Source organism: Gossypium raimondii, chromosome 12 (genome assembly GCF_025698545.1).
Source record: "Gossypium raimondii isolate GPD5lz chromosome 12, ASM2569854v1, whole genome shotgun sequence".
Taxonomy (NCBI): domain Eukaryota; kingdom Viridiplantae; phylum Streptophyta; class Magnoliopsida; order Malvales; family Malvaceae; genus Gossypium; species Gossypium raimondii.
Genome location: NC_068576.1, coordinates 8668146 through 8693900, shown reverse-complemented (window position 1 = coordinate 8693900; position 25755 = coordinate 8668146). Strand labels below are relative to the sequence as shown.

The 25755-nt window shown below is 32.3% G+C and overlaps 1 protein-coding gene across 1 annotated transcript; it reads right to left on the bottom strand.

Moving 5' to 3' along the window:
* Positions 1-946: 946 nt before the first annotated feature.
* LOC105763149 (putative glutamine amidotransferase GAT1_2.1) lies at positions 947-3005 on the bottom strand. The gene is made up of 4 exons (XM_012581264.2): positions 2815-3005; positions 1996-2726; positions 1700-1906; positions 947-1615 (listed from the first exon to the last, which is right to left on the bottom strand). The coding sequence occupies exons 1-4, from the start codon at positions 2906-2908 to the stop codon at positions 1355-1357; spliced, it is 1293 nt and encodes a 430-aa protein (XP_012436718.1). The 5' UTR covers positions 2909-3005; the 3' UTR covers positions 947-1354.
* Positions 3006-25755: the final 22750 nt, after the last annotated feature.

Genomic DNA, 25755 nt, shown 5'->3' with positions numbered 1-25755 from the left:
ACTAAGTAATATCAAGTGAAAAGTGAGTGAAGGGACACCCATAGATCTCTCAAATGCCTTCTCGTGGTGCCACGTGTCTCTTAGGGGGGTCATTGTTAAACCCTTATAAGGATGATAATTGGGGGAGTGATGCAAGCAACTTGGAAAATGATGGAATAGGTTGAGAATATGGTGCAACAAATTGGGAAAGAGGAGGGAAAGACTAGGAAAATGGTGTAGAAGGTCGAAATAACAATACTAAAGGCTAGAAGAGAGGGAGGAAAGGCTGATTTGAAGCCAATGGTGTAGTGAAGGTTTAGCTTGAAGGAAGCTTAGAGGTGATGGGGTTAATAAGAGCTAGTGGAGCTATTGAGCTAACGGGGTTGGTGAAGGTGACTAGATTTGTTGGGTTGAGAGAAGTATCAGTATGAGAAGTCCATGTTCACTACACCAATTATTGATACAAATGTCAACAAGGGAGGAGAGGAGAAGGTGGTTGTGCAAGATAGGCTGATTCACCTAAACAAGTGGAAAGCCGACAAAATGAGGTAAATAAGGAGGATAAGGTAGCAAAGGAGGTTGGATGCTGAGGAATGCTTAAAGTTGCTGAAAGGCTCGAAAGATCTCTTTCTTATTAACTTGGAGGGTATTTATAGGAAAAGAGGTCTCAAGCTCAATGAGGTCACATCATCGACAAATATGGGACTTGATGACTGTACGATCGACTAGGTGGCAAGATCGTTGTACTTGGGTTGTCCTCATGCATGATATTGTTTTGACATTTCCTTGACTGAGGTTGCTCAAGTGATTAGTAACGACCAACGAAATGGTGCTATAAAATGCTGGACCTTCCGAGTACCTCTTCAAGTGCGGAATAGCTAAGTGTTATGAGAGAAAGAAACATCCTTGAGCTTCTCTCGAAGGCCAGCTAGATAGGAGATAACAAATTGCCATTCGAACTCACAAGTAAAAAAATACTGGATAAATCTTTTACTTTTTGTTAAAAATAATTACATAGAGCTTAGAACTGCTCACGGGCAACGTCGCCTGAGATGCTGTTTCTGAAATGGATACATGTATCTAAAGTACATTAATGGCCAGAAATTTAGGCATTGGAGCCCTTTTTCTCTAACAAAAGAGAAACAAAAATTAATGTAGACAAAATAAAGTCCACTCGGTGGACAAATTCACATGAAATGAAGCGAGTAAGACAAAACAAAGGGACCCCCTCGGACATAACAGACCAGGTTTCCTGTGAGTCTTTTACCAAGGATTGATAAAACGTCAATTTCTATTGACAACAAAAGCACATGATACCCCCCCTCTCCCACACCCACACACACACACACACACACCCACCCACCCACCTGAAGATTCATGGCGAGTAGCAAGCATTGTCATTTACGATGCCATTTAGTTTTCTTTCCAAAACTTCAGAGCAGATCTGCCCCATCATATGGTAGAATGACATAAGATCAGACAATTGTTCAACCGACATTTTCCCCATTACATTTCTTGCTAATCTGTCCCTTTCTTCGTTTAACTTGAGCTTTTCAATGTAACGGCTCCCGTTTCTCACTGTTGCCCCCATCTGCTTCAGCCTGTTCTCTTGTTGCACGCTCAGGGCTGTGTTTGACTGCAAGAGGCAACCAAGTATCTGAGTATATGAACACATGTATTTCATATTTCATACTCAAAATCACCCAATTAGTATATATACCTCCAGAAATTCTGCTCCAGCTTCAAGTTCAGATTGTTTAGTAGGATTCATCTCAATTCCTGCAGTGTATAGATTCTTTGCGAGTGAGAAGCTTCGGACTATGATTTTCCTTCTGTTTTCCATTTCTTTGTTGAGCATCAATGGCTTTGGCAAAGCTGTCGAGATATTAAGTTTCTTCTGATAAGCAAGTACTGCCTTCACAAATTCCTGCACAAATCGTCACCCAGAATCAGAAAAACCCTGTTTTTCATCAAATTCCAAAATCAAAATATTATCGGGATGAATTGTAAGCAAACCTGATAAGCAGATGGGCATCCTGGATAATCAAATTCTTCAGAATCAGACCGCCTCATTCTCTCTGGATGGAATTGAAGTCCCATTATGAATTTACCCTCTTCAGGATTATAGGCATCTGGGTCATAGAACCCTTCAATCAAGCCATCTGGTGCGAAAGCCATGGGCACAAATCGTTGTGCCAATCTCTTGACACCCTGATGATGATAACTGTTGACCAAAATATCCATCTTCCCTACTTCCAAAGAATCCTTAAACCAGCAATGCAAAGGGGTATTCTCCACCACCTTCACAAAATGCCTATGCCCATCATAATTATCATAATCCATGTGCACTACCCTTTGATCTTCTGGCAATTTCCTTGTCAATTCTTTGCCAATATCTTGATAAAGGGTACCGCCGCAAGCAACATTCAGAACCTGGGAACCCCTGCAAATCCCCATATAAGGAATGTTCCTTTCAAGGCAAAGCTTCGCTAGCCTTAACTCTATTGAATCTTTCTCTTTATCCACGGCTGTATCACTTGCATGCAGTCTCCTGATTTCTTCAATTTCTTCAGGTGAAAGCCCTGACGTTTCGGGTTCGTACAAAGATGGATCGATGTCTTCGCCTTCGCAAAGAAGAACACCGTGGATTGGCTCGAAACTATCCAATAACATATGAACCCCATTGACTCGGGGCACAATCACCGGAACTGCACCATAGGTTACTATAAGATCAAGATGGTATTCACCTGCAAATTCCAACACCCAAAAGTAAGTCCATCCGAAGAAAAAAAGACAAGATCCCAAAACAAGGAAAAAAAAAGTATAGAAACCTACCAACAAAATCTACAAACTTATTCTTGCGAACGCTACGTCTAGAGACGATAAGAACACGAGGGAGGATAACGGAGAGATCATTGTTGAAAGCCATATATATAGAGTGAATATATGGGTGGATGGGGTAAATTGGATTGAAGACTGAATTGTGTTAGCTCTTGTTTGGGTATTTATAGGAGAGGGTTTAAGATGGATTACGAATTTGGTTAAATACAATGGGTAAGCGTTATTATGGAAAAACCAAAAGAGATTAAAATAAGAGAGGTGAGCAGAGTCCTGGCGCCGCGTGCCATCCAATTTTCCTATGCTTATGCCTCATTTGACACGACTCCTTTTATTACTTTGAAATTCTAAAATTGCATCATGGGATACGATTTTATCAATTTAATTCTAAATTTTATTTCTATTTGTGTTAAGATTTAAACAATGGGTAATAAATACAGTTTTACTACAAAATAATTTAACTATGCTCAGATACGATTCTAGGCGGCCCTAAAATGAAAAATTATTATTTAAGTTTTTTAAATTATTTTAAAATTTTAAATTAATAAAAATAAAATTATACTTTAACTCCCTAAAATTATAAAAATTTTATTTAATCTTTTTAAAATTATAAAAATATAAACTATAAAAATTAAAATTTTATTCGAGCCCTAAAAAGTTGTTCTGAGTTTACCCGACTATGTTATATAAAATCCGGTAAGAAAATCAGTCTTACTCACTCTTCATAGCTTCCACAACTACCAACATCTTTTCTTTTGCCTCACGCTTATTATTTTTCTCATTCCATAACTTCTTAGTATTCCCTCACTGTTTCCTTTTTATATGATTTTTAATTTATTCTTACAATTTTTAAATTTTACTCCATTTGATTGAATTTCTCAAAAATACCTATTTTTTAAGAAAAATTATTTGATTAGGTTTTTTTTTTAAATGATAGGATTAGGTCGAAATAACGAAACCGCTTTCAACTGGAAGCATTCCTTGTGTTTCGTTTTTTGGGATTAGATTTTTGTGTTTTTAAGTAGGGTTAGGGTTTGGCTTTTGTGGAGTTTTTTAGGGTTTAGGGTTTTATAGAATTTTGAGTTTTTTTTATAATTTTTAAGTTCATTATACCTTCTTTAGTTTTTTTATAATTTTTTTAAATGTAAAATTAATAATTATTTAATTTGATATTTACAAGTATCGTATTTACATTAATCTTATTTCCACGAGCGTTTTCATTATATTAGTCCAATCCCATCATTTAAAAAAAACCTAATCCAATAAATATCTTAAAAACCGACATTTTCTATAATTCAATTTTATTTATTTATTGTTGTAATAATAATCATATTAATTGATTTAAGAGTTAATCCGCATTATTTTTTTGTATGTAAAATATAATGATAGATATTTTTATATATCAAAAGTATAGTAGTTGTACACAAAGAAGATTATTCAAATCGTCAATTAATATTAATTTTCAGTCTAACTTTTAAATATTATTATCTTATCCCTGAGGAAAAAATATAGTCACTAACTATAAAAGTTTAAAGAAAAACTATGTTATTCATACTGAAAATTTTATTCATTATAATCATATATACTCCCGATTACTAGCTTAGTAGTAGAATCTTGAATGCACGTATCATCATGGTAAAGAGAGATTCTAGAAGACAGCTGAAATGAAAATGAAGTTACTCAAATTAGAAACTATATCTTTGACCAAATTATTAAAAAATGTAAATTATAGTAGCTTTAAAAGTTTAATATAAACCCACGTTACATCTCCTAATACAATAATTTGTTTTCATTTATCTATTCCCTAATATAAGGAAATGACGAAGGTACTTGTGGATTTTCTAAGTTTAGAATGAAATCTTATCGTTTGGGAAAAAAAAACTTTGGTAGTCATCAATTAAAAGCGTACCCAAATTGTGCTTTGCGTCTTTTATTTTATTTTCCGGAAAGGAAATTTCAAGGCTACTCCAAGAGATATTTAAAGGGATGAAAAAATATTTAAAAGCATTTGAGGAGAGATCTATTTATATCGGTATAAAATTAATATGGTATTATATTTTTTATATTTTTTACTATTAATATTTTAATAATCTAACTATCATATTTCATTCATATAGATCGTGCATGTCATGCTTGGAATAAAAAATTTTTAAGCTATTTTTATGTGAAAAAGAGTTTTAAATCGTTAAATATATATTAATATAAATAATATTTTAGATTGATATGGTAGAAATATTGGATTGATTCAAAATTTTAGATGCATAACAAGTGCAATTATATTGATAAATCAACGACTTTAAAATATCAGTAGTAGAAAAATTTATGAAAGGGTGTAAAACCATGCTAGTTTTACACTAGTATAAGTGGATTCCTCCCCAAAGTATTTATACTATATTTTATCTTTTAACTAAAATGAAGTCACGATTATTATTATTTATTTATTTTGAGTTTAAATTATTTTTAAGGATATAAAAAATTAAAACATCTTTATAATAGTATAAAAAAATTTAATCAATTTTCATTGAATTAATGTGCAGTTTATATATATATATATATGGCATACCAATAGAAAAGGAATGAAAAACAAGGGTTTGATACCAATTTTAGGTTAAATAAAATGCGCATATTCTTTTTCCTTTTACTTAATCTTTGAAACATGATTAGATATGTTTGGAGATGCAGAATAATTTAATAAAAATATAATTATTACATACTTTAAAAATGAAATTGCAATTATTCTTTTTACCTTAAAACAACAAAATTAAGACCGGTGCGTTAGATAATTGTATTGTTTTGTTTTAATTTCTTAATTATATTTCTTTATAAAACGCTTTTTTAATAAAATATTTATTTTATATGTAAATTTGCTTTATAATTTAAATAATAATAATAAGCTAAATTAGATCGAAATTGAACCATTAAAATTTATTTCAAGCCTGTAGCATAAACAGGTGTAAAGTATGCGTAAACTTAGGGTCTATTTGATAGCCAGTAAAATATTTTCCGTAAAATGATTTCTGAAAAATATTTTACTTTTCGTAAAATGATTTCTTGGAAAATATTTTCGGTGTTTGATTGAATCATGTAAAATATTTTCTCTTGTTTGTGATTCACGAAAATATTTTACGAAAAAGTTGTTTTTACATATATTGATATATATTAATAAATTTTATATTTTAAATTATTTTTACATATATTGCAATGATTTATTTATAATAATACTCAATTATTAAGCTACAATATTAATCGTTATAAATTGAAAAAAACTAATATCAAATAAATTATTTGTAATTGTGTTAAAAAAACAAGTATTGAATAATTAAAAAAATAAGTTACTTGAAAATCGATAAATAGAAGCAGTTTTTTACCGGAAATGAAGGAAGGAATGAAGGAGGCGATAGGGAGGAGAGCACGGAAAATATCTTACGGAAATTGAAAGGGTAAGACATTTTCCCTAAAATGTAACCCATTTTCCCTTATTTTGGAGTTCATTTTTCAAATGGAAAATGTTTTCCGCCAATCAAACGCTGAAAAAGTTGGAAAATGATTTTTCGGAAAATCAATTCCGTCAATCAAACAGACCCTTACATTATATAATATCATTATCTTAATGCAAAAAAGAAGAAGCCAAAACTGAGTTATAATTTACAGGATAAATATGTTTAAATTTAGCATTATGACTTGTGTGAATAACGAATGTGTATGTTTGGAAAGAAATTTGTTGTCATTTGGTAGTCCTTAATTGACTAAACAAATTGGAAACACGTGCTTCGTTTTTTTAATTAGAAAAAAGAAAATGTATAAAATTTAAAATTAATTGAAAACGTGATTCTTGGATTTCATTAAGTGAGAAGTCGAGGGTTGATATGCGGTTGAGGTTCATGATTCACGATGACTTAGCGCAACACAAATTTGATAATAATAATAATAAACAATGATATGATATAAAATTAAGGTAAACACATAAGTTTATACTATAATAAAATTTACAATATATACCTTCATAAAAAAATCTAATAAATTTGTTTTAAAAAAAATCGAATTTGTATAATTCAATTTTCTTTTCCTTTGTCATCCTAGTAAAATAAATAGTGGTTGTGTCAAAGCTGACATGAAAGGGCTAAAAAAATGGTGGATTGGATTAGGATTAGCATATGATGTGGAGAAAGGTGCGGCTAATCTGGTTGCTGCCTGCCCTTATCCTGTTTTCTAGGAAGCTCAAGCACCCTAACTATTATTATTTCACGCAATAAAGAAAAGATTAAATATCAATTTGGCCCCTTAACTATTTCTCACCCAAACATTGTGGTACTTAAAAGAATTTTTCTTCTCTATATTGCCACCCATGCGGTTACAGGCACTGATAACCAATGAAAGAGTAACACATTTCGACAAGGGGTGAGTTGTTTGACGCCAAAAAAGTAGAGTGCTAAATTGAGAAGAAAATTGTTTAGATATCACATTGTTAGATGAGGACCAAATCACTATTTAACCCAAAAGGAAAATATATTATTAGGATATAGTTATAGCAGACAACCAACTTTAGGAGCCTTGTAAAATATATATGAATATTAAATTAGAGTAGCACGCCATCAAATGGTTGGGAAGGAAAAGATTATGACATACCATTTAATTTATTAAAGGATAAGGATTGTTGCTTAATGAATAAAGGTTAGTTTATTTCATATAAAAGCAGAAAGGAGGCTACCCAGATAATGACACCCTTATATACACCTCCAATATTATAACTTCTAAACTCCCTCACTTCGGATATAATTAATTTATTCAAATATTCTTTTTAGGTACTGTGTTTTTTTTTTTATAGTTAAACACGGAATTTCATATCCAAATATTAAATTCAGTAAGAAAATCAATCACCTGCAAAATATTTACTCACTCTTCATAACTTCCACAATTACCAACATCTTTTCTTTTTCTTCCCACTTAGTATTCCGTGACTGTTTCCGTTTTTTATTCGGTAAGGAGATTTCTTTTTATATGGTTCATAACCCTTACCATTTTTAAATTGCACTCCTAACTTACACTTTTTTATTGTTCTAATAATTATTAGTTTAAAGGTGAAAAAAGTTCTCCAACTTCTTAAATGAAAATGTAATAATTAAGCTGGTACATTTTTTTTTTTGCACTCAAGTGTGTACCTAAACTATCAAAACTCAATAAAATGGCCCATTTATCGACGTTGATAGTTAGTTTTTAACGGCCAAGATTATGTGGCTGTTAAGTTTGACTTTTTTTTCATTTTTGCTAACCACCTCGGATGCCACATTACTATTGATGACATCATCATTTTTTTTCTTAGTGTGACTTTTTTATTTGTTATTATAACTAAATTAATTTAATTCATTTTATTTACAATTTTTGTAATGAGTTGAAAAAAAAAGAAACCCTAACTTAACTTAATCATCATTGAAGAGAAAAAACAAAAAATCACCAAAAGAAACCTCTCTTGATCGTCCCAAATGTTGGAAGAAATTTTGTTTTCCATTTGAATCATTGTTGAAATCTCATTTCCCAATAATCTTTTTTGTGCTTTTTAATTGAAATCACATATTCAAAATCAAAATCCTTTCACTGCTAGCTTTCAAGCCACGGTCCATTCCATAAAACAAATCCACCAAAGCTTTCTTCAAGCTTTCTATTTCCCCCGCATCATCAGGCTTCTTCTCTTCCGCCACGACCACTCTAGGACTCTCGATTACAACTGGCTCCTCCTTGTCTAGGTCCCATTCATCGCCGGCATCCAAAGCACGGACCTGGAAAACTGGCCTTAGCTGGACTGGTTTCTAGGTCAAAAATTGAGATTTCTTGATTATAATTTGAGTTGGTTTCGGGACTACTAAATCAAAAACTCATTTCCTAATAAAAAACCACATTCTCTAAAAACCTTTCTTCAATTGCAAATCATAACAAACCCTCTTATTTTACTCAAACCCCTAAACTAGAAAACCCTATTTTAAAAAGCCAAAAGCTTTCCTTGAATTTAAGAACCAAATACACAATTTTGATGCTTTAAAAGACTATTTGAAACATTGAGTAAGTAAGTTTTTATGAAATTTCAAGATTGAGTTCTTTTATTTGGGTTTTTGACTGGCTTCTTTATGATAAGAAACTGACTTTTTCTTGACATGCTTTCTAGGTTGAAAAACAAAGGGGTTTATTGTAAAGATTTTGGCAAAAAGCTTGTGTTTAGGGTGGCCATGCAAGCAACAACAATTGTACCCAATTTGTAATTTTACATTGAAATCTGATTGTGTGCAATTGAATAGTATATAGTAAAAAAAAAACAATTTGTTTGAGTGCATTTGTCAGGGTTTCGATTCCCTTTCATAAACAACAATAATATAAAAGTAAATGAATTAAATAAAGTCAATACAGTACTGACATAGCATTTTTCCCCCATTTTTTTGTTCTTGTTCGGGTTTATTATATAAGTTATCTTTTGTGTGTGTCTGTTAAATAAATTAAATAAAGTCAATATAGTACTAACAATAGGCATAGCAATGATTTTGTCTTTTGTGTATGTTTGTTAAATATAATTTATCAGGCCCATATTTATCGTAAACAAATTTTAGGGAACGAACTATTTGCACTGGAATTTTTTTCTTAAATTTCCTGTAGAGTTTTTTACTTTATAACTTGTCTTATTGGATTTTTATCATTGAGATAACTAGCGCAACGAAAATTAATTATCCTGGCACCGGAGCCTTAATCGGGACCAAAATGGCAGTTGGACTTAGTAAGTCTTCAAATTTTTAATGAAACAAGAAATTGATAACTGTAGGTTTTGGGGTCAATGTTCCTCTAATTGTTGCTTCCCTTGAAACATTGGTTTATTTAGGCTATACTGAAATTAATATATATTATAGGTAGAATTTTGATTTTCTTTTTTTTAAATGAAAATCAAAATTGTTCTTCGATGTTAAAAGAACATGTAACGATAGACCTTAAAATTTTAGAAATGACATGCGTACATCTAAAGAATACGAATTTATCAAAATTTATATTAAAATGAATAAAAATTTATATAAATATATAATTTCTCGATTGTGACCTTTCAAAACAAAATATTAATATTTATCAAGTTTTGAAAGATGTAATTATTATTTAAAACGTGGTGATCAATGTGTTATTTATGTATATTTGTTAGAGTGTTAATTGAATGCAATCTATATGTTTATTTGTATGACATCATTTATATATTTATGTATGCCATTAGTTTTTTTTTTTTGTTTCTACTTATGCAGAATGGTGTATGTGTTAAGTTATTTTCATGGTGAGGAGTTTGTCACGCAGCCTAAATTTGACTATGTGAATGGTAGCTTAGAAAAGTTTCAAGTAGACCCTGATTTATTATGCTATTGGGATATTATAGATAATGTGAAAGACTTAGGGTATGAATCTAAACCATATGTTTATTATAGGGTCCTAGATGTTGCCTTTAATGGGGATGGGTTAGACCTAATACATGATGGCAATACTGTTAGGCAAATAATAGATATTTTGGAAAAATGGGTAATTTAGACCTATATGTGGTAGGTCAAGGTAGTGAACACTTTAATGAGAGTGAGTTTGGTGTTGGTGAGGGTTTAGTAGATATTGTTGGTGAGGGTGCTATAGGTGCCATGGGGGCTAGGATTCGGGAAAACTTTGGGACTAAGTTGAAAGTAAATTTTAGGACTGAGGGTGGAAAAGATGTTGGACTAAGGATAGGGACAACGTTGATAGTGAATTTTTATTTAATATGGAGATAGTTACTGATGTAGATGAAAAAGTTGAGGAAATTGAGACTAGGTTGAAAAATAAAAATAAAAAGATTAAGGGAAGTACATGGGCTAATGAAGGGTTAAAAGGCGAGTTTGAGAAAGGTGGTGAGGGAGATAGTGAGGTTACATTCAATGGGTAGATACTTGTGGGGGATGATTTCATAGTAAATGAGATAAAAGAAAATGAGGGAAAAATTGAAGGGAATGAGAGTGAATATATGGACTCATTTGAGCCAGGGGAGTATAGGGACAGTGAGCTTTCTGATGTTGAGATTGACACATCTTACTTGGGTAAAAAAATTGTTGCTCCTAGGTATGATCCTAATTGTGTTATCCTATTGTAGGAGATAGGATTCAGGTTTGAAGATAACCAACAGTTCAAAGAGGCACTAAAAAATATTTCTTTACAAAAGGAGTTTATTAATAATGAACTCAAAAGAACAATGGTAGGTTGTAGAAATGGTTGCCCTTGGAAACTTTTTGCTAGCTTTGACCATAGAGAGAATTGTTTCATTATGAAAACTTACAACCATATACATAAATGCTTCTGAAGCAATAAGAAGCCATTATTGTTTTGTAAGCATATACAAAAGACTTTTAGCGATAAAATAATTTCTGAGCCAAAGATGGAAGTGGCAACTTTGAAGGAGATGTGTAAAACTGAATTGGGACTTTATGCTAACTATAGCATGTGCCAAAGAGCTAGGAGAGAATTTCTTAGGGAATCTAGGGGCCATATATAAAAGAATATGCAAATCTGTGAGGGTATGTTACTAAGCTACAAATAAGTAATCCTGGGAGCACAGTTTTAATCCAAGTCCATAGAAATAAAAAAGGTAAAGTTGTGTTCCATAGGATTTATGTGTGTTTCGAAGCATTGAAAAAAGGGTGGAAAGCTAGTTGTAGGCCTTATATTGGAATTGATGGGTGTTTCCATAAAAGTGTCTATAAAATAGAGATGTTAGTTACTATTGGCAAAAATGCCAACAATCAAATGTATCCATTGGCTTGGGTAGTGGTGGAAGGGGAAAATGCCTATTCGTGGAAATGATTTTTAGAAAACTTATTTACAGATTTGTGTTATCCAATGGGTGTTGGATTAACATTGATGTCAGATCAATAAAAGGTAATTTATTAGTATAAATATTTTCATTCTATTTATTTTTTGATATACATATTTTAACACTAATTGTATGACTAACAATCTGAATTTTATAATTGTTACAAGTGCTGATCAGTGTACTAAATGAGTATTTTCCAGACTTGGAGCATAGAATGTGTACAAACACATCTATGCCAATTAACAAAAGACTTGGAAAGGGTTGAATAGGAAGATGCAAATTTGGAATTGTGTCAGGTCAACTTTTGTTGAGAACTTTGAGAATCAGTTATAAAAATTAATAGAATGGTAAGACATCCACTAATCAATTATTAGAGATCCCTGTGCATCATTAGGCAAAGTTATATTTTAAAGGGACATGCAAATGTGATTTAGTGGATAATAATATGGTTGAGGCATTTAATGCATGGATACTTGATGCAAGGTGCAAACCTATCATCACCATGCTTGAAGAAATCAAAGTGATGGTGATGACTAGGATACATGTGAAGAGAACCTGAGTAGATAAGTGGAGAACTAACATTTCCCCTATTGCATTGCAAAAGTTGGAAAAGAACACTACAACCTTAACTAAATGTATGCTTGCATAGAATAGTGATGAAGGGTTTAAAACAATCCATGAAGACAACCAACATGCACTTAAAAGCACTTGCAAAGCGTGGGAGCTTAAGGGGATTCCTTGTTGCCATGTTGTATGTGCCATGTACCATGACAGGAAGAATCTAGAAGCCTATGTCTCACCATGGTACAACAAGGAGAAATATGTAGCAGCATATAGTTAGGTTTTACAACCAGTTAGGGGGAAATTTTTGGCTCAAGAGAGATGATTCAATTCTTCCTCCACCTGTAAAAAATACGCCTAGAAGGCCCAAGAAAAACAGAAGGAAATCTAAGGATGAACTAAAAAAGAGTAAGTTTGGAAAAGACACTAGGAGAGGCCTTAAAATGTCATGTTTTTTGTGTAAACAAGTAGGGCATAACAAGAAATTGTGTCCAACAAGATCAAATATGAGTCAGAATTTACAGGTAATTTATCGACCACTTTATTTTAGATTAGTTTTTCTTTACATTCATATTTGTTTAACCAAAAAATAAATTACAATGAATTTCTTATATTTTTTAGGAAAAAAATTTGAATATTGGTTCATCCTCCATGCAAGTACAACAACCACAATTAGAAGCTACTATACCAAAGGTAAAAGATACATTAATGTAGTGTGGTGTAATATCTATTTGGTCGACTGTTTGAGAATTTTGATTTTTTAGTTTTGAGAATTGCTCATAAATTTTGTTCTTTGGTGGTAGATTCAACCATTTCAATAATCTCATAACTATTTATTTTTTATAGTTTACTATCAAACATCCAAGAACTCACAGCATAGAAGGAAAAGAAAAAGAATCAGGTGTATCAACTTCTCAATGCATCACCAGTGAAGAAGGCACAAAAAAAGAAAATAACCATTTGCTATTGGGGTATACACAAACCTCAAAATTGTTGAACAAATACTACATGTGAGTATATGTAACTATTCTAAATATTGATTTTTTTGCCTGTTAACTAAGTAATTTATATTTATTGATTTTTTTAATTGTTTTCCATTTTTAAAGCCTGATACAAGCAGGTAAAGAACCATTACTACTGTAAGGAAGATTGGACAATCTGATATTTCCCAAAATCAACATTCATGGAAATGCCCTGGATTGAAGTGGAAGGGGAAAAAGCTATGACAACAAGGTAAATTATGCAACAACACGCTAATGTTGTCCGAAAGAAAAGGGGAAATATTTCTAAAAAAGTGTAGATAGGGACACCAGAAAGCCAAATAGATTCTATTGTAATAGATGATTGAAGTGCAAACTGATGCTAACTTCATTTTAATTACTTTTATTGTATAGTTTATGGTTGACAAGGGACAAGATTGGTACATTTTGTTCATATGGGAATCATTTGTTGACAATGGAACATTCTGTTTATATTAGAATATTTTGTTAATAAGAATGCATTTTAAGGATATTGCATATTCAAATTTAATTTTTATGTATTTTTTGACGTGTTGTTTCTTTTATGTTCATTATTGAATTATTGTTTAATTGATTTAAAATTCATACGAAAATGTAATTAAATACTATTTTCATTTGAAGATGGAATCTTACAGCTTTGGGGTTATGATTACTACTTTTTTTTCTTTAGCTCAATTTATTACAAAAATTGTAATTAAATTTTATTGTAAATAAAATTAGCTAAATTAATTTAGTTATAAAAACAAAAAAAAAAACCACATCAAGAAAACATCACTTCACGCACACGGGTGCGTCCAAGGTCGTGTGAAGACTGGGTTAAAATTTTTTATTGACATGGGCTGGGGAGAGCTACACGGTCGTATGCCACGGGCGTGTGGCCCAACACAGGCCTTACTCGACCGTGTCACCCTTTTAAAAAACCCTAATCCTTTTTTTTTAGTTTTTACTTTGTCTTCTTCATCCCCCCATCACCCTAATCACCGCCGTTCATCTCTCATTTGCAAATCCAACAACCACCGTCACATTTTCCCTCTCCTCCCCCTCTCTCTCCCTTCCAACGCCCGTCCCCAACCACACACCCCTCTCCTCTATCACCTCTCCCTCACTCACCTCGTCGACCCTGACCCCTTTTTTTTCCCTTTTCAAGCTCCCACCGTTGCACCTACCCTTTCTTATTCCCTTTACTCCCCCATTCGAACCACCCACCAACAGCGCCTCAATGCCGCGCCGCAAGCCTTGACCCCCACCGTCATACCTCCTAACACTCTCCTTACCCTTTTCCCTTTCCTTTTTTTCCCTTCCCTTCTTCCTCGTCGGACCACCCCTACTCCAACCCGAAGCATGACCCTCCAGCCTCGTCGCACACCACCATACCGTCCACTGTGCCCCCATCGCCCCTATCGCGACCTTCACTTCGGCCACCGCCCCCCATCGCCGTCGGTCAACCACTTTTGCCCCTATATTTTATTTAGTTATTATTCTTATTATTATTCTTATTATTCTTATTTGTTATTTTTCATTGTTATTCTTATTGTTTTTTTTACTTGTTATTTTTTTATGATTCTTATTATTGTTAGTTGTTTTATTTTATTTTCTTATTCTTATTGCTTCATTATTTAGCTATGTCATTATTTGCACTCGTCTGTCCCTTTTAGTTTAGTCTATTTTATTTTCATTATTCATTAGTTTTCTCTTTTATTCGCTTCATTTCATTAGTTTAGTTTGCTTCTTGTTATTGTCTTGTCATTATCTTATTATTATTTTTATTATTGGTGTTCTTGTTTTGATTATTCTTCTTATTATCATTTCATTATTCATACAATAGTTGTCCTTTATTCTGGTTCTTGCATTATTCGGTATTAGTAGATATTCTTTTTGGATTAGATTTTTGTTTTTACTTATTAGGATTTTGATTTATCGGCCCTCTGTTTGCATGTTTGATGAAGCTTTATTTATTTCTTATTAAGTTTTTTTACTTTTTCAAGCACACAATGGCCAACACTAGTAGCAAGTCTAAGGTCACCGTCCCCGCTTCAAAAAAGCGGAAGACACCTAGCACAACCTCCTCCTCGAGTGCTTCCGCCAAGGCCCGTCACCATTATCTCTAATTTTCGACAGATCCACAGGAGGATTTATTTTAGCTCCTTCAACAGCGCCCACTCAACCTACGCCAATGTATTGATTGGGCTGCTTTGGAGCAGGTCTACCTCGCTGATCTTGTTCGAGCCTTTATTGTCACATCCTCGTGGGACAGATTCTTCTCTATCATTGAGCCCACATATATGGTGCTGACGTTGGAGTTTTGCTCGACATTTATTCTACAGCAGGTCATGACGACTCATGAGGAGCCAGACACCATCACTTTTAGACTCGGTGGCTTGGTGCGCCATATGAGTGTCCCCGAGTTTGGCGCTGCTATGAGACTTTACACTGAGGAGTTTATGAGTGGAGAGAATTTTCTCTGCCTACATCGACACATCTATTACTCGCCATCTTGTTGTTGGGCAGAGCTTACGACTAGTAGGACACTTTATGACACGAGTTGCTTGAAGGCGATTTCTCTCTCTGACTTTACAGTATCTTCATGCACTTTTAGCTCACACTTTGACAGGTAGGAGAGAGAGCACCAGAGTCGTTAGTACTCATGTTGCTTATTTTTTATGGAGCATGGCCACCTGGCATATCTTTGATTTAGCATACTTTATCGCCTTAGCCTTCCGCCATCAGACTGACCGCCACAGGAAAGGTCCCATCTGTTTAGGCCTTTATGTGACTTGACTTACTCAACACTTCGGTCTCCTCGACACACCAGAGAAGTCCTTTACACTTACACTCGTCGGCCAGATGCCCCCACAAGGAATCTCGAACATGATCCATATGAGGATGATCAAGCGGCGTCGTGGAGTAAATCCTCCTCAATACCGATTATTTCATTCTGATTCTCAAAATAAACTCGAGAACTTCACTGATGATGTCCCCTTCAATCACGAGGATCCACCTCAGCCTCCACCTTCGAGTCACCATCTTGTTTCTTCTGCTACTACTTTAGCGGACCCTCTGAGTGGTTCACTCGTTTCAAACAACATTGCTTTCAGAGGTTCGACAGTATTGATGCGACATTGCAGTATATCTGTCAGCATCTCCATATCTCCTCAGCTCCGATGACTCACAACACCAATGCGTCTGATGATGAGGACCATTGAGTCCATTTATTTTATTTTATTTTTATGTTTATTGTTATTTTCTTGGACTTATTTCGTTTTTATATTTTGAACTATATTTTTATTTTTATGATTGTTTCTAATCGAGTTTTACTCCCTTAATCTTCTTCACTATTTGTGTATATTTTCTTATTAGTTTGCTCGGAATCATGCTCTACATTTAGATTTCACTACAATTCTGTTTTTCACTATTCTGAGGATTTCATCCAAAATTCAGGGCAGTTTCAGTTTTCTCCCTCTCTTATAATATTCTGTTTATATTGTGATTATAAATATTTGTACATTGAGGACAATGTGCATCTTAAGTGTGGGGAGGTTATTTATATAATTATTAGAAAATCTGAATTATGTCTTGTGTTTAAGTAATTTTATCATACTTCTATTAGAATAAATTTTTATTGATTTGTGATTTTTGTTAATATGTTTTAGATTAATTTCTTGATAATTGTGTATTGGTTGATTTAAACTTTAAGGCATGAGAGAATCAAGCATGATAAGTATATTTTCAGAATTAAAAATTTTTAAGTTGTTTCCATGAATTGAGGTATTACCTTGAAGTTTGAGATTTGCAAGATTGACATCAAAAACCATAATTTTTTGTGAGATTTTGAGCCTTTAGAGCATAATTTTTTCTTGCTCATTTTTATTATTGGATATGAGTGTGTCAATATTGATTTGATATTCTAGAACTTGCTTCGATTATGCATGTTGAGACCACACCTTTGTTTTGATATACTGAGATGATAAAGGCATTTAGGTTTTAACCTACTTATACCATAAAAAGCTTACGTACATAATTAACCCTTAGTGAACCCCCTTTGAGCCTAACACATCGTTTCTTGATTTACCCATTAATGTTAACCCATAACTCATTTTTTGTTCATTGAGAATTTTTCTCGCTTTATTGACTCCATTTTTATCGAGATTTGATTTGGTTAATTGTCTGATTACGCCTATTGTTTAACTTGTTGAATTATTTCTTCTTGTTCTCAATTAAATAAAAAAATTAAAAAATGCATATATTGGTTACTATTTAGTTCTTTGTTAATTGAGCTTGAATAGTTAAATTCATATTTTGAGAAGAAGCTCGTGTTATTCTTGAATAGTTTTTTATTGATGTAATTGTTTTTAATTCAACATTTGTTTATTTTTTTTAGTTTGGTAATTTATCAATTCAATCTCGATTTTAACCAACTTTTTCAGCCTTTCTCTACACCCTTTAACCTAATCCCCATTACAACCTCTTAAAAACCTTTTGATTTGTGTATCATCTCATTTTATAGTGGTGGAGATTTAATTTTCATGCAAGCTTATGGTAATGACTTTTCATGTTTGACTATTGAGTGCTTATTTTTGGACCTTAAACACTTTGAGTGATTGGAGTGAATCTTTAGTGAGGATGTTGATTCTTGTCAATTTTGAATTAAAGGTAATTATTTAGATAAGGGGAAATACCTATGTTTTCATGCTTTAAAAATGTTCGACTTTGATTGTTTGAATCTTTAGTGCTCTTTTAGTTGAATTATCAATGTATTATTATTTGTGAATTATGACGAAACATCATTAATGAGAATTATGAGTTGAGAAAGATTAATTTTAGTTGTGAGTTGAAGATTTTGCTTGAGGACAAGCAAACGCTTAAGTGTGGGGATATTTGATAAGCCATAAAAGTAACATGTTTTTAATCCTATTCTTGATGCGTTTTTGGATGATTTATTATGTAAATTAGTGAATTTGATTCTCTTAATCCTTTAAATTCATGTTTCTATACTTAGGTGAGCATACGGGAGTGAAAAGAGCGAAAAACAAGCCAAAATCAAGCAAAAAGAGTTGTTTTCAGCATCTACACGACCTGAGCATTTCCACACGAGCTGGCTACACACCTGTGTGAGCCACAGGGGCTGGCCACACGCCCATGTGCTAGCCAGTGTTGATTTCGCACCTTGTTTCCAAACGCATGAAAAAACTCAATTTTTAGGCTTTCTAAGCATTCTAAAGTATATAAATAAAAATTAGAAGAAGACCTAAGGGAGGAATTCAGAAAAGATTAAATAAATCACTCGAAGAACGCCATCAGAATCAACTCATAAGCGGATCTCTTTCAAGATTGAAGATCTCCATTTGATTTCCTTTGAAGTTTTATTGAGTTTCTTTATGTCTTATTGTTATCCTAAATTTGAGATGTTTTCATTCTAGATTATGAACTAAATTCCCTAGATACTTAAGGAAGATGAAACCTATGATGAATCTTATTATTTGATTTATGATTTACATGATAAATACTTTATTCTTGTTCTTAATTATGTATGTTTATTTCGTGTTTTAATATTTTTGGGATATTAATTCATGCTTAATGTGCTTATTTCATTGGAGCAAAAGTCCCTATTTAAGAGTAGATCTAGCATAATTTAGTGGAGTTGCATGCAATCCTAGAAATAAGACAACATAAATCTACCAAATTAGAGTCAAATCTAATAGAGGAATCCATAGATCGAATTAATGCGACGATAGGGGTTTTAATTAGAAAAATATTTCAATTAATCAACCTAGAATCAGTTGTTCTTACTCTCGAAAGAGGTATTAACATAATTTAGGGATTTCTATGGATCAAGACACAAGTGAATAAATCGTTTAATTCAGATTCATAATAATAAGGGAAGTCTAGGTGGATTATTTCTTGGGTATTGTCTTTCTTTTGGTTATCTTTAAATATTTTCCTAATTCATTCTCTATCGTGTTCTTAGTTAATTTAGATTAGTAAATTTAGATTAAAACAATAATCCCAATTCATTGGCTAAATAATAGAAAAATAGTAATTACTAGTATTTTTAGTCCTTATGGATACTATATAGCCTACTCACCATAACTATACTATTGTTCGATTGATGCACTAGCCTTTGTCGTAATTATAGTTAGTTTAGTAACCATCACCCATAATACCATTCAGGTCCTATCATAGAATATAGCCTTCTTAGTGAAACATGCTTCCTTGTATCTATTTCTTTAGCACCTAAACGGCTAAATATGGAGTCCTTGTCGGAACAAAAACTTGCACCAAAGCTTGTCCTTATTTGGGATAATTCTCGTGAATAACTCAATTTATAAAGTGGGGAAAACAAACAATTTTGATTAATGAATTCTTACTAGACTAGCATACAAAAAACATGATATAAAGCCTGATGCAAATCAACTGCATTGTTTTACACACCTGCGTAGTGTACTCATTGCAGGACTCTGTGAGGGGTATCGTTGAAGTGACGTCGTCTCTTGAAGCTGAATGAGTGAAGAGTAGGCATTATTAAGATTTAAAATGAGCTCCTCATGGCTGCCAGTTTCTACTATCTTCCAACTCTAACAAATATACATAAATAACACTTTTATCACCACATTTTAAACAGTAATAATTCTATCTTTCAGAACTTGATAAATACTAATATTCTATTTTCATACGTCATAATTTGAGACATTATATATTTATATAAATTTTATTATTATTTTAATATAAATTGTGATAAATTTGTATTATAGACGTACGAATATCATTTCTAAAATTATAAGGTCGATTGTTACATTTTTATTTTCATCAAAGAACAATTTTTATTTTCATTTAAAAAAATAAAAGAAAATCAAAATTCTACATATAATATATATTAATTTCAATATAGCCTAAATAAACCAATGTTTCAAGGGAAGCAACAATTAAAGGAATATTGATCCCAAAACCTACAATTATCAATTTCTTGTTTTATCAAAAATTTGAAGACTTACTAAGTCCAAGTGACGTTTTGGTCCCAATTGAGACTCTGGTGCCGAGATAATTTGTCTTCGCTACACTGGTAACCTTAAAGATAAAAATCCAATCGAACAAGTGCAAATAGAAATTTAACAAAAAGAAATCCAGTGCAAATAGTTCATTCCCGATAATTTATTTAAAAGAAATATGAGCACGATAAATTATATTTAACAAACATACAAAAAAGACAAAATAATTTCTATGTCTATTTTCAGTCCTATCTTGACTTTATTTAATCTTTTTAATGACATACATTAAAGATAACTTATATAATAAATCGAACAAGAACAAGAAAAATGGGGAGAAAATGCTATGTTAATACTCATTGACTTTATTTAATTTATTTACTTTTGTATTATTGTTGTTTATGAAAGGGAATCTAGACCATGACAAATGCACTCAAACAAATTGTTCTTTTTTTTAGAATATACTATTCAATTGCACACAAACAAATTTCAATATAAAATTAGAAATTGGGTACAACTGTTGTTGCTTACATGGCCACAAAATCTTTACAATAAGCCCCTTTCTTTTTCAACCTAGAAAGCATGTCAAGAAAAAGTCAGTTTCTTATCATAAAGAAACTAGTCAAAAACCCAAATAAAAGAACTCAATCTAGAAATTTCACAAAAACTTACCTATTCAACGTCTCGATTAGCCTTTTAAAGCATCGAAATTGTGCATTTGGTTCTTAAGTTCAAGGAAAGCTTTTGGCTTTTTAAAATAGGGTTTTCTGATTTGGGGGTTTGAGTAAAATAAAAGGGTTTATTAAGGTTTGAAATTGAAGAAGGGTTCTTAGAGAAGGTGGTTTTTGACTAGCAAATGAGTTTTTGATTTAGCAGTCCAGAAACCAACTCAGATTATGATAAAGAAATCTCAATTTTTGACCCAGAAATTAGTCCAGCCAAGGCCTGTTTTCCAGGTCCGTGCTTCGAACGCTGGCAATGAATGGGGCCTAAACAAGGAGGAGCCAGTTGTGATCGAGAGTCTTGAAGTGGTCATGGCAGAATAGAAGAAGCCTGACGATGCGAGGGAAATAGAAAGCTTGAAAAAAGCTTTGGTAGATTGGTTTTATGGGACGGATTGTGGCTTGAAAACTAGCAATGAAAGGAGTTTGATTTTGAATATGAGATTTCAACTAAAAAAACAAAAAGGTTATTGCCAAATGGGATTTCGATAATGATTCAAATGGAAAACAAAATTTCTTCCAACATTTGTGATGATCAAGAGAGGTTTTTTTTGGTGATTGTTTGCTTTTTTTTCTCTTCTATCACGTTTAAGTTAGGTTAGGGTTTCTATTTTTTTCAACTCATTACAGAAAACAAATTTAATTAAATTAATTTAGTTATAATAACAAATAAAAAAGGCACATCAAGAAAAAATAATAATGATGTCATCAACAATACACGTGGCATCCGAGATGGCATCTTAGTTGGAAAAAATGAAAAAAAGAGTCAAACTTAACAGCCACATCATCTTGGCCGTTAAAAATTAATGGTCAACGTCCGTCAATGGGCCATCTTAATGATTTTCGACAGTTAAAGTGTCACAGAACTAGATTTTTCGTCTCGTGATCCAAGCGGCCTTAGGCGATCTGTTCGTCCAAACTCGCCTAAGTCTGCCTTTACTCAAGTGAGGATTCCTTTAGAAGTCCTCCAAGGCACCAACTTGTATAGCGGAAACGATTTATGCCAAAAGAAGCTTACAAAGAACAACAGAAAGAGCGCACACAATGTGTTTGAGTAAATGCTCTCAATATTTTCTTATTCACTAAGAATAATGAAACAGTGAATGGAGTGAGTACAAATGAGGGGGAGGCTTTCTATTTATAGTTGAGCTCCCCAAAACTGACGGTTAAGATACATTTACATCGACGAAAGAGATTAACTATATCCCTTGATTTTAGAGATTTATAAGATATGTCATATCAAATCTAATCTAATCTTTACAAGATATGATTCTATCAATCTTTTAAGATTAGTTACCAAAATAGCCTAAGTTGTCAAATCTCCGTTATCGGGCCAACCAGGCTTCAATCTGACATGCTTCTCCAACAGCTTACCGAATCGGGTCAGTTATTGCGGGTCAAATGATTCCCATCTACACAATAGACCTCCATCGGATGCATTTGGTGCGATGGTCACAGGCTTTAAACTGTGGCCCATGACACAAGTAACCACTTGAGTGCAAAAAAAAATGTAGGGGATTAATTATTTCTTTTTAAATTTGATGGCTTTTTTCACCCTTAAGCCATAATTATTATATTAATTGCATTAATAAAATTTCTTACTTTCTCCTTTGTATGTATAATGTAATGGTAGATTTTTTTATCAAAAGTGTTGTAGTTGTTTACTAAAAAATAAATTTATTTAAATTTTCAATTAACATTAATCTCGAGTTTAATTTTTAAATAGTTATCAACATGTATATATAAAATGATCTCAAATCATAAAAGTACAAACTGCAATTGTCGTTACTCATCTAGAACCCTTACCTTTTCTTTCTTTCACGACGGCTCGACTTTGCCTTTAGCTTATTAATTTACAGTGGTCGAATATATGCAAAGTTGAAGCTTTTCTTTCTTTTCCCTTTCGTCACTACAGCTTGATGGAGAAAGATGATGAGATTTCGTCTTCCTTCCACTTAATTTGCTATTTATATTCTGATTAAGATTAATTTAATTTTAATTATTCATAATTATAACTTTAATTAAACTTATCTTTATTCTTTAATCTTAATTATCATATTTTAAATGGTCATCATCATCATAACCCACTAATTTTAAAAGAACAATAGTTTAATGATCATTTTGGTCCTTTAGAGAATTGTTATTTAGGCCCCTAAGTCTTTTCTAAATTAAAACTCAATAACGATTAGATTTTTACAATTTAGTTTCTAAGCTTTAATTAACTAATTTCTCGATTAAATTATTTAATTGAACTTTATTTTATTTACATATTAATACTATAAATATTTTTATTTTATATTTACAGACTCAATTTATGAAAATGAGGTTCTAAAGTCGCATTTCCCGACACCACTAGAAACCGAATTGTTAAATGTTAAGCTAGCATTAATGGCAGTCTATACGGACCTTTTTCATTTACTCACAATAAGTTCTATAAGTTTCCGAAATCATTTCTTCTTCTTATTCTTCGAGAATATTTTTTTAATTAGCTTTTATTTTGGTTTTAATTTGATTTGAAATGTCTCAATGTTTCAGGACTACTCACAATCATTTTATCCAACCAAGTTCTGGTTTGTTTGAGCAACCACTCTAAAAATGATCCACAATGCAACAAACCATCTTAGTGCAGAAACATTGTAAACCTCAACTACCCATTTAGGTAACGAGGTAGCCTAGATTATTGTGGAAAGCTAGGGTTTGAGTCAACTTGTGATGTTGATAACAACCCCATGATTACAATCAAGTCACAAACCTACCAAGTTTTTGCATTCAATATCTCCCTTTAATCTCTCACTGTTGCACCTATTAATATTTCCAACAATTTGGTCTCCCCAATAACCTATCAATAGCTCTTTAAATCTAAGCCATTTCCACACAACATGGAACACCCAAAACATAACTCTCTATCATAATTCTCCTACGAATGCAATTCATTTAATCATCAATTCCATTTTAGCATGAACATGACTGATATTATAGGCTATTATTTGGTTTCATCTAGCTTTTACAACCTCTTAGGTGAAGCAAAGGATCCCTTGAGATCATATTGCACTAGTGTTGTTGTTCCAGCATTCGCTTCAATATTACAGGTTTTGGCGAAAAACCCAAGTTCAACTCACACATACCCATCATTACTGTTCAGAACCAACCCAATTTAATGTAGATGTGATGATGGCTTGACGGTGACTCAAATTTTTCACCTAAAGTTTAGGTCTGATTTGAGTCTATATTGATTTATTTTTATTTTCACTATTTACAATAAAAATAAAATTTGGTTTATATTAATATTTACTCTCCTTGTACAAGAATTCATGACAATAGTTTTCCTTCATAATTAAACATTTGTTTAGCTAAACGAAATGTCTACATTTTACCATTACTCACCTTAATCGAGTCTTTTGTGAAAGATTTTCTTTACTTTTGTTGTTGTAGGATCATTAGATGGTTACAGTTCAAACTTTAAATTAACAATAGGCAGACACTATTCTAAACTTAATTGACAATAATTAATGTTTAATCTAATTGGAACCCTGAATAACAAGTAACATAACTCGTCACTTTTTGAACTAGTCATACGAGTTTTGGTTGGAGTTGCTATTTTGGTACTCACGCTATGGTGGTAACTTTTAGGCGTAAGAAGAATTATTATCCAAAAGGATGTTAATAAAGAACTTACAATGTGTAAAAACCAAGGATTAGAAGACGATCGAGGCATTCATATTGCAATATGGTTTTAAACTTGCTTCGAAGTGATATTCTTATTTAGATATGAAGAGAATAACCAATTCATTCAAATTCGAACTTGATCAAAGGGGATTAGACACAATATATAAAAGCAAGTTACCAGATGGACAACTTGTTGCAATAAAAGTCCTAAGTGAATCCAAGGGAGGAGTTGAGGAATTTGTTAATGAAGTAGCCAGCATTAGTCAAACCTTGCTTGTTAATTATATTGGCATTCTTGGATTTCAGATTTGAGGGCTCAAAAAGAGCTTTAGTCTATCAATTCATGTCCAATAGGTCATTGAAAGGTTCATTTTTTATTGGAAACATATGGAGATATTCCATCACTTAAAGTTGAAAACAACGTTATATCAATTTATAGCTGGCATTGCTCAATGATTGGATTACTTGCATCAAGGTTGTAGCACAAGTATTGTAACAACCAATTTTTCAATGGTGTTGGAACCCCATTTCTAACAAGCGAGTCTGTAAATTTTATTATTTAATATTTATGAGGATAGTATAAAGTTTAATTAAAATTTGGTCCACTAATTTTGTCATTTGGATAGTAAACTATGGTACAAGGACTAAATTGTAAAAATGATAAAAATTAATCGCTTTGGATATTTAATTAACCGGAAGACGAATCAAATATGCCAAACGGCGGTGGGAATTAGCTGGCATCCACCCATTTTTGTTAATTGTTACTAAAGTTAAGTAATTAAGATTATTTTACTTAATTAAGATTTATTCATATTAAACAAAGTATAAAGATAACCTAAGTGAATTTTTATCATTTTTTTCCTTTCATTTCATTTTCATGCCATAAGTTAAAGGGAGAAATCCCCTCTTTTGAAGTTTTGATCAGTCCTCAATTTGGTAAGCTCAATCAAGTCTTCTTCTTGTATTTTTCCCGAGAGCTTGTTTTAACTAGCCCATGTACCAATTTGTAAAATTTTTAAAGTTTTCAAAAGTTTCCATTATTGAATACTTGATGAAGTTGGTGATAATTTGTTAGATTCTAAGCTTAGTTATGAGAAAGGTCTAGTTTGTAAAGTTTAATTGTTAGTTTTTAAACATAGGAACTA

Bases quoted from the DNA above. Each gene is read 5' to 3' on its own strand.
- LOC105763149 (XM_012581264.2), bottom strand. From the start codon at position 2,908: ATGGCTTTCAACAATGATCTCTCCGTTATCCTCCCTCGTGTTCTTATC. The intron at 2,727-2,814 runs GTAGGTTTCTAT...TGGAATTTGCAG, and splicing joins TAAGTTTGTAGATTTTGTTG to GTGAATACCATCTTGATCTT. The intron at 1,907-1,995 runs GTTTGCTTACAA...CGATTTGTGCAG, and splicing joins GATGCCCATCTGCTTATCAG to GAATTTGTGAAGGCAGTACT.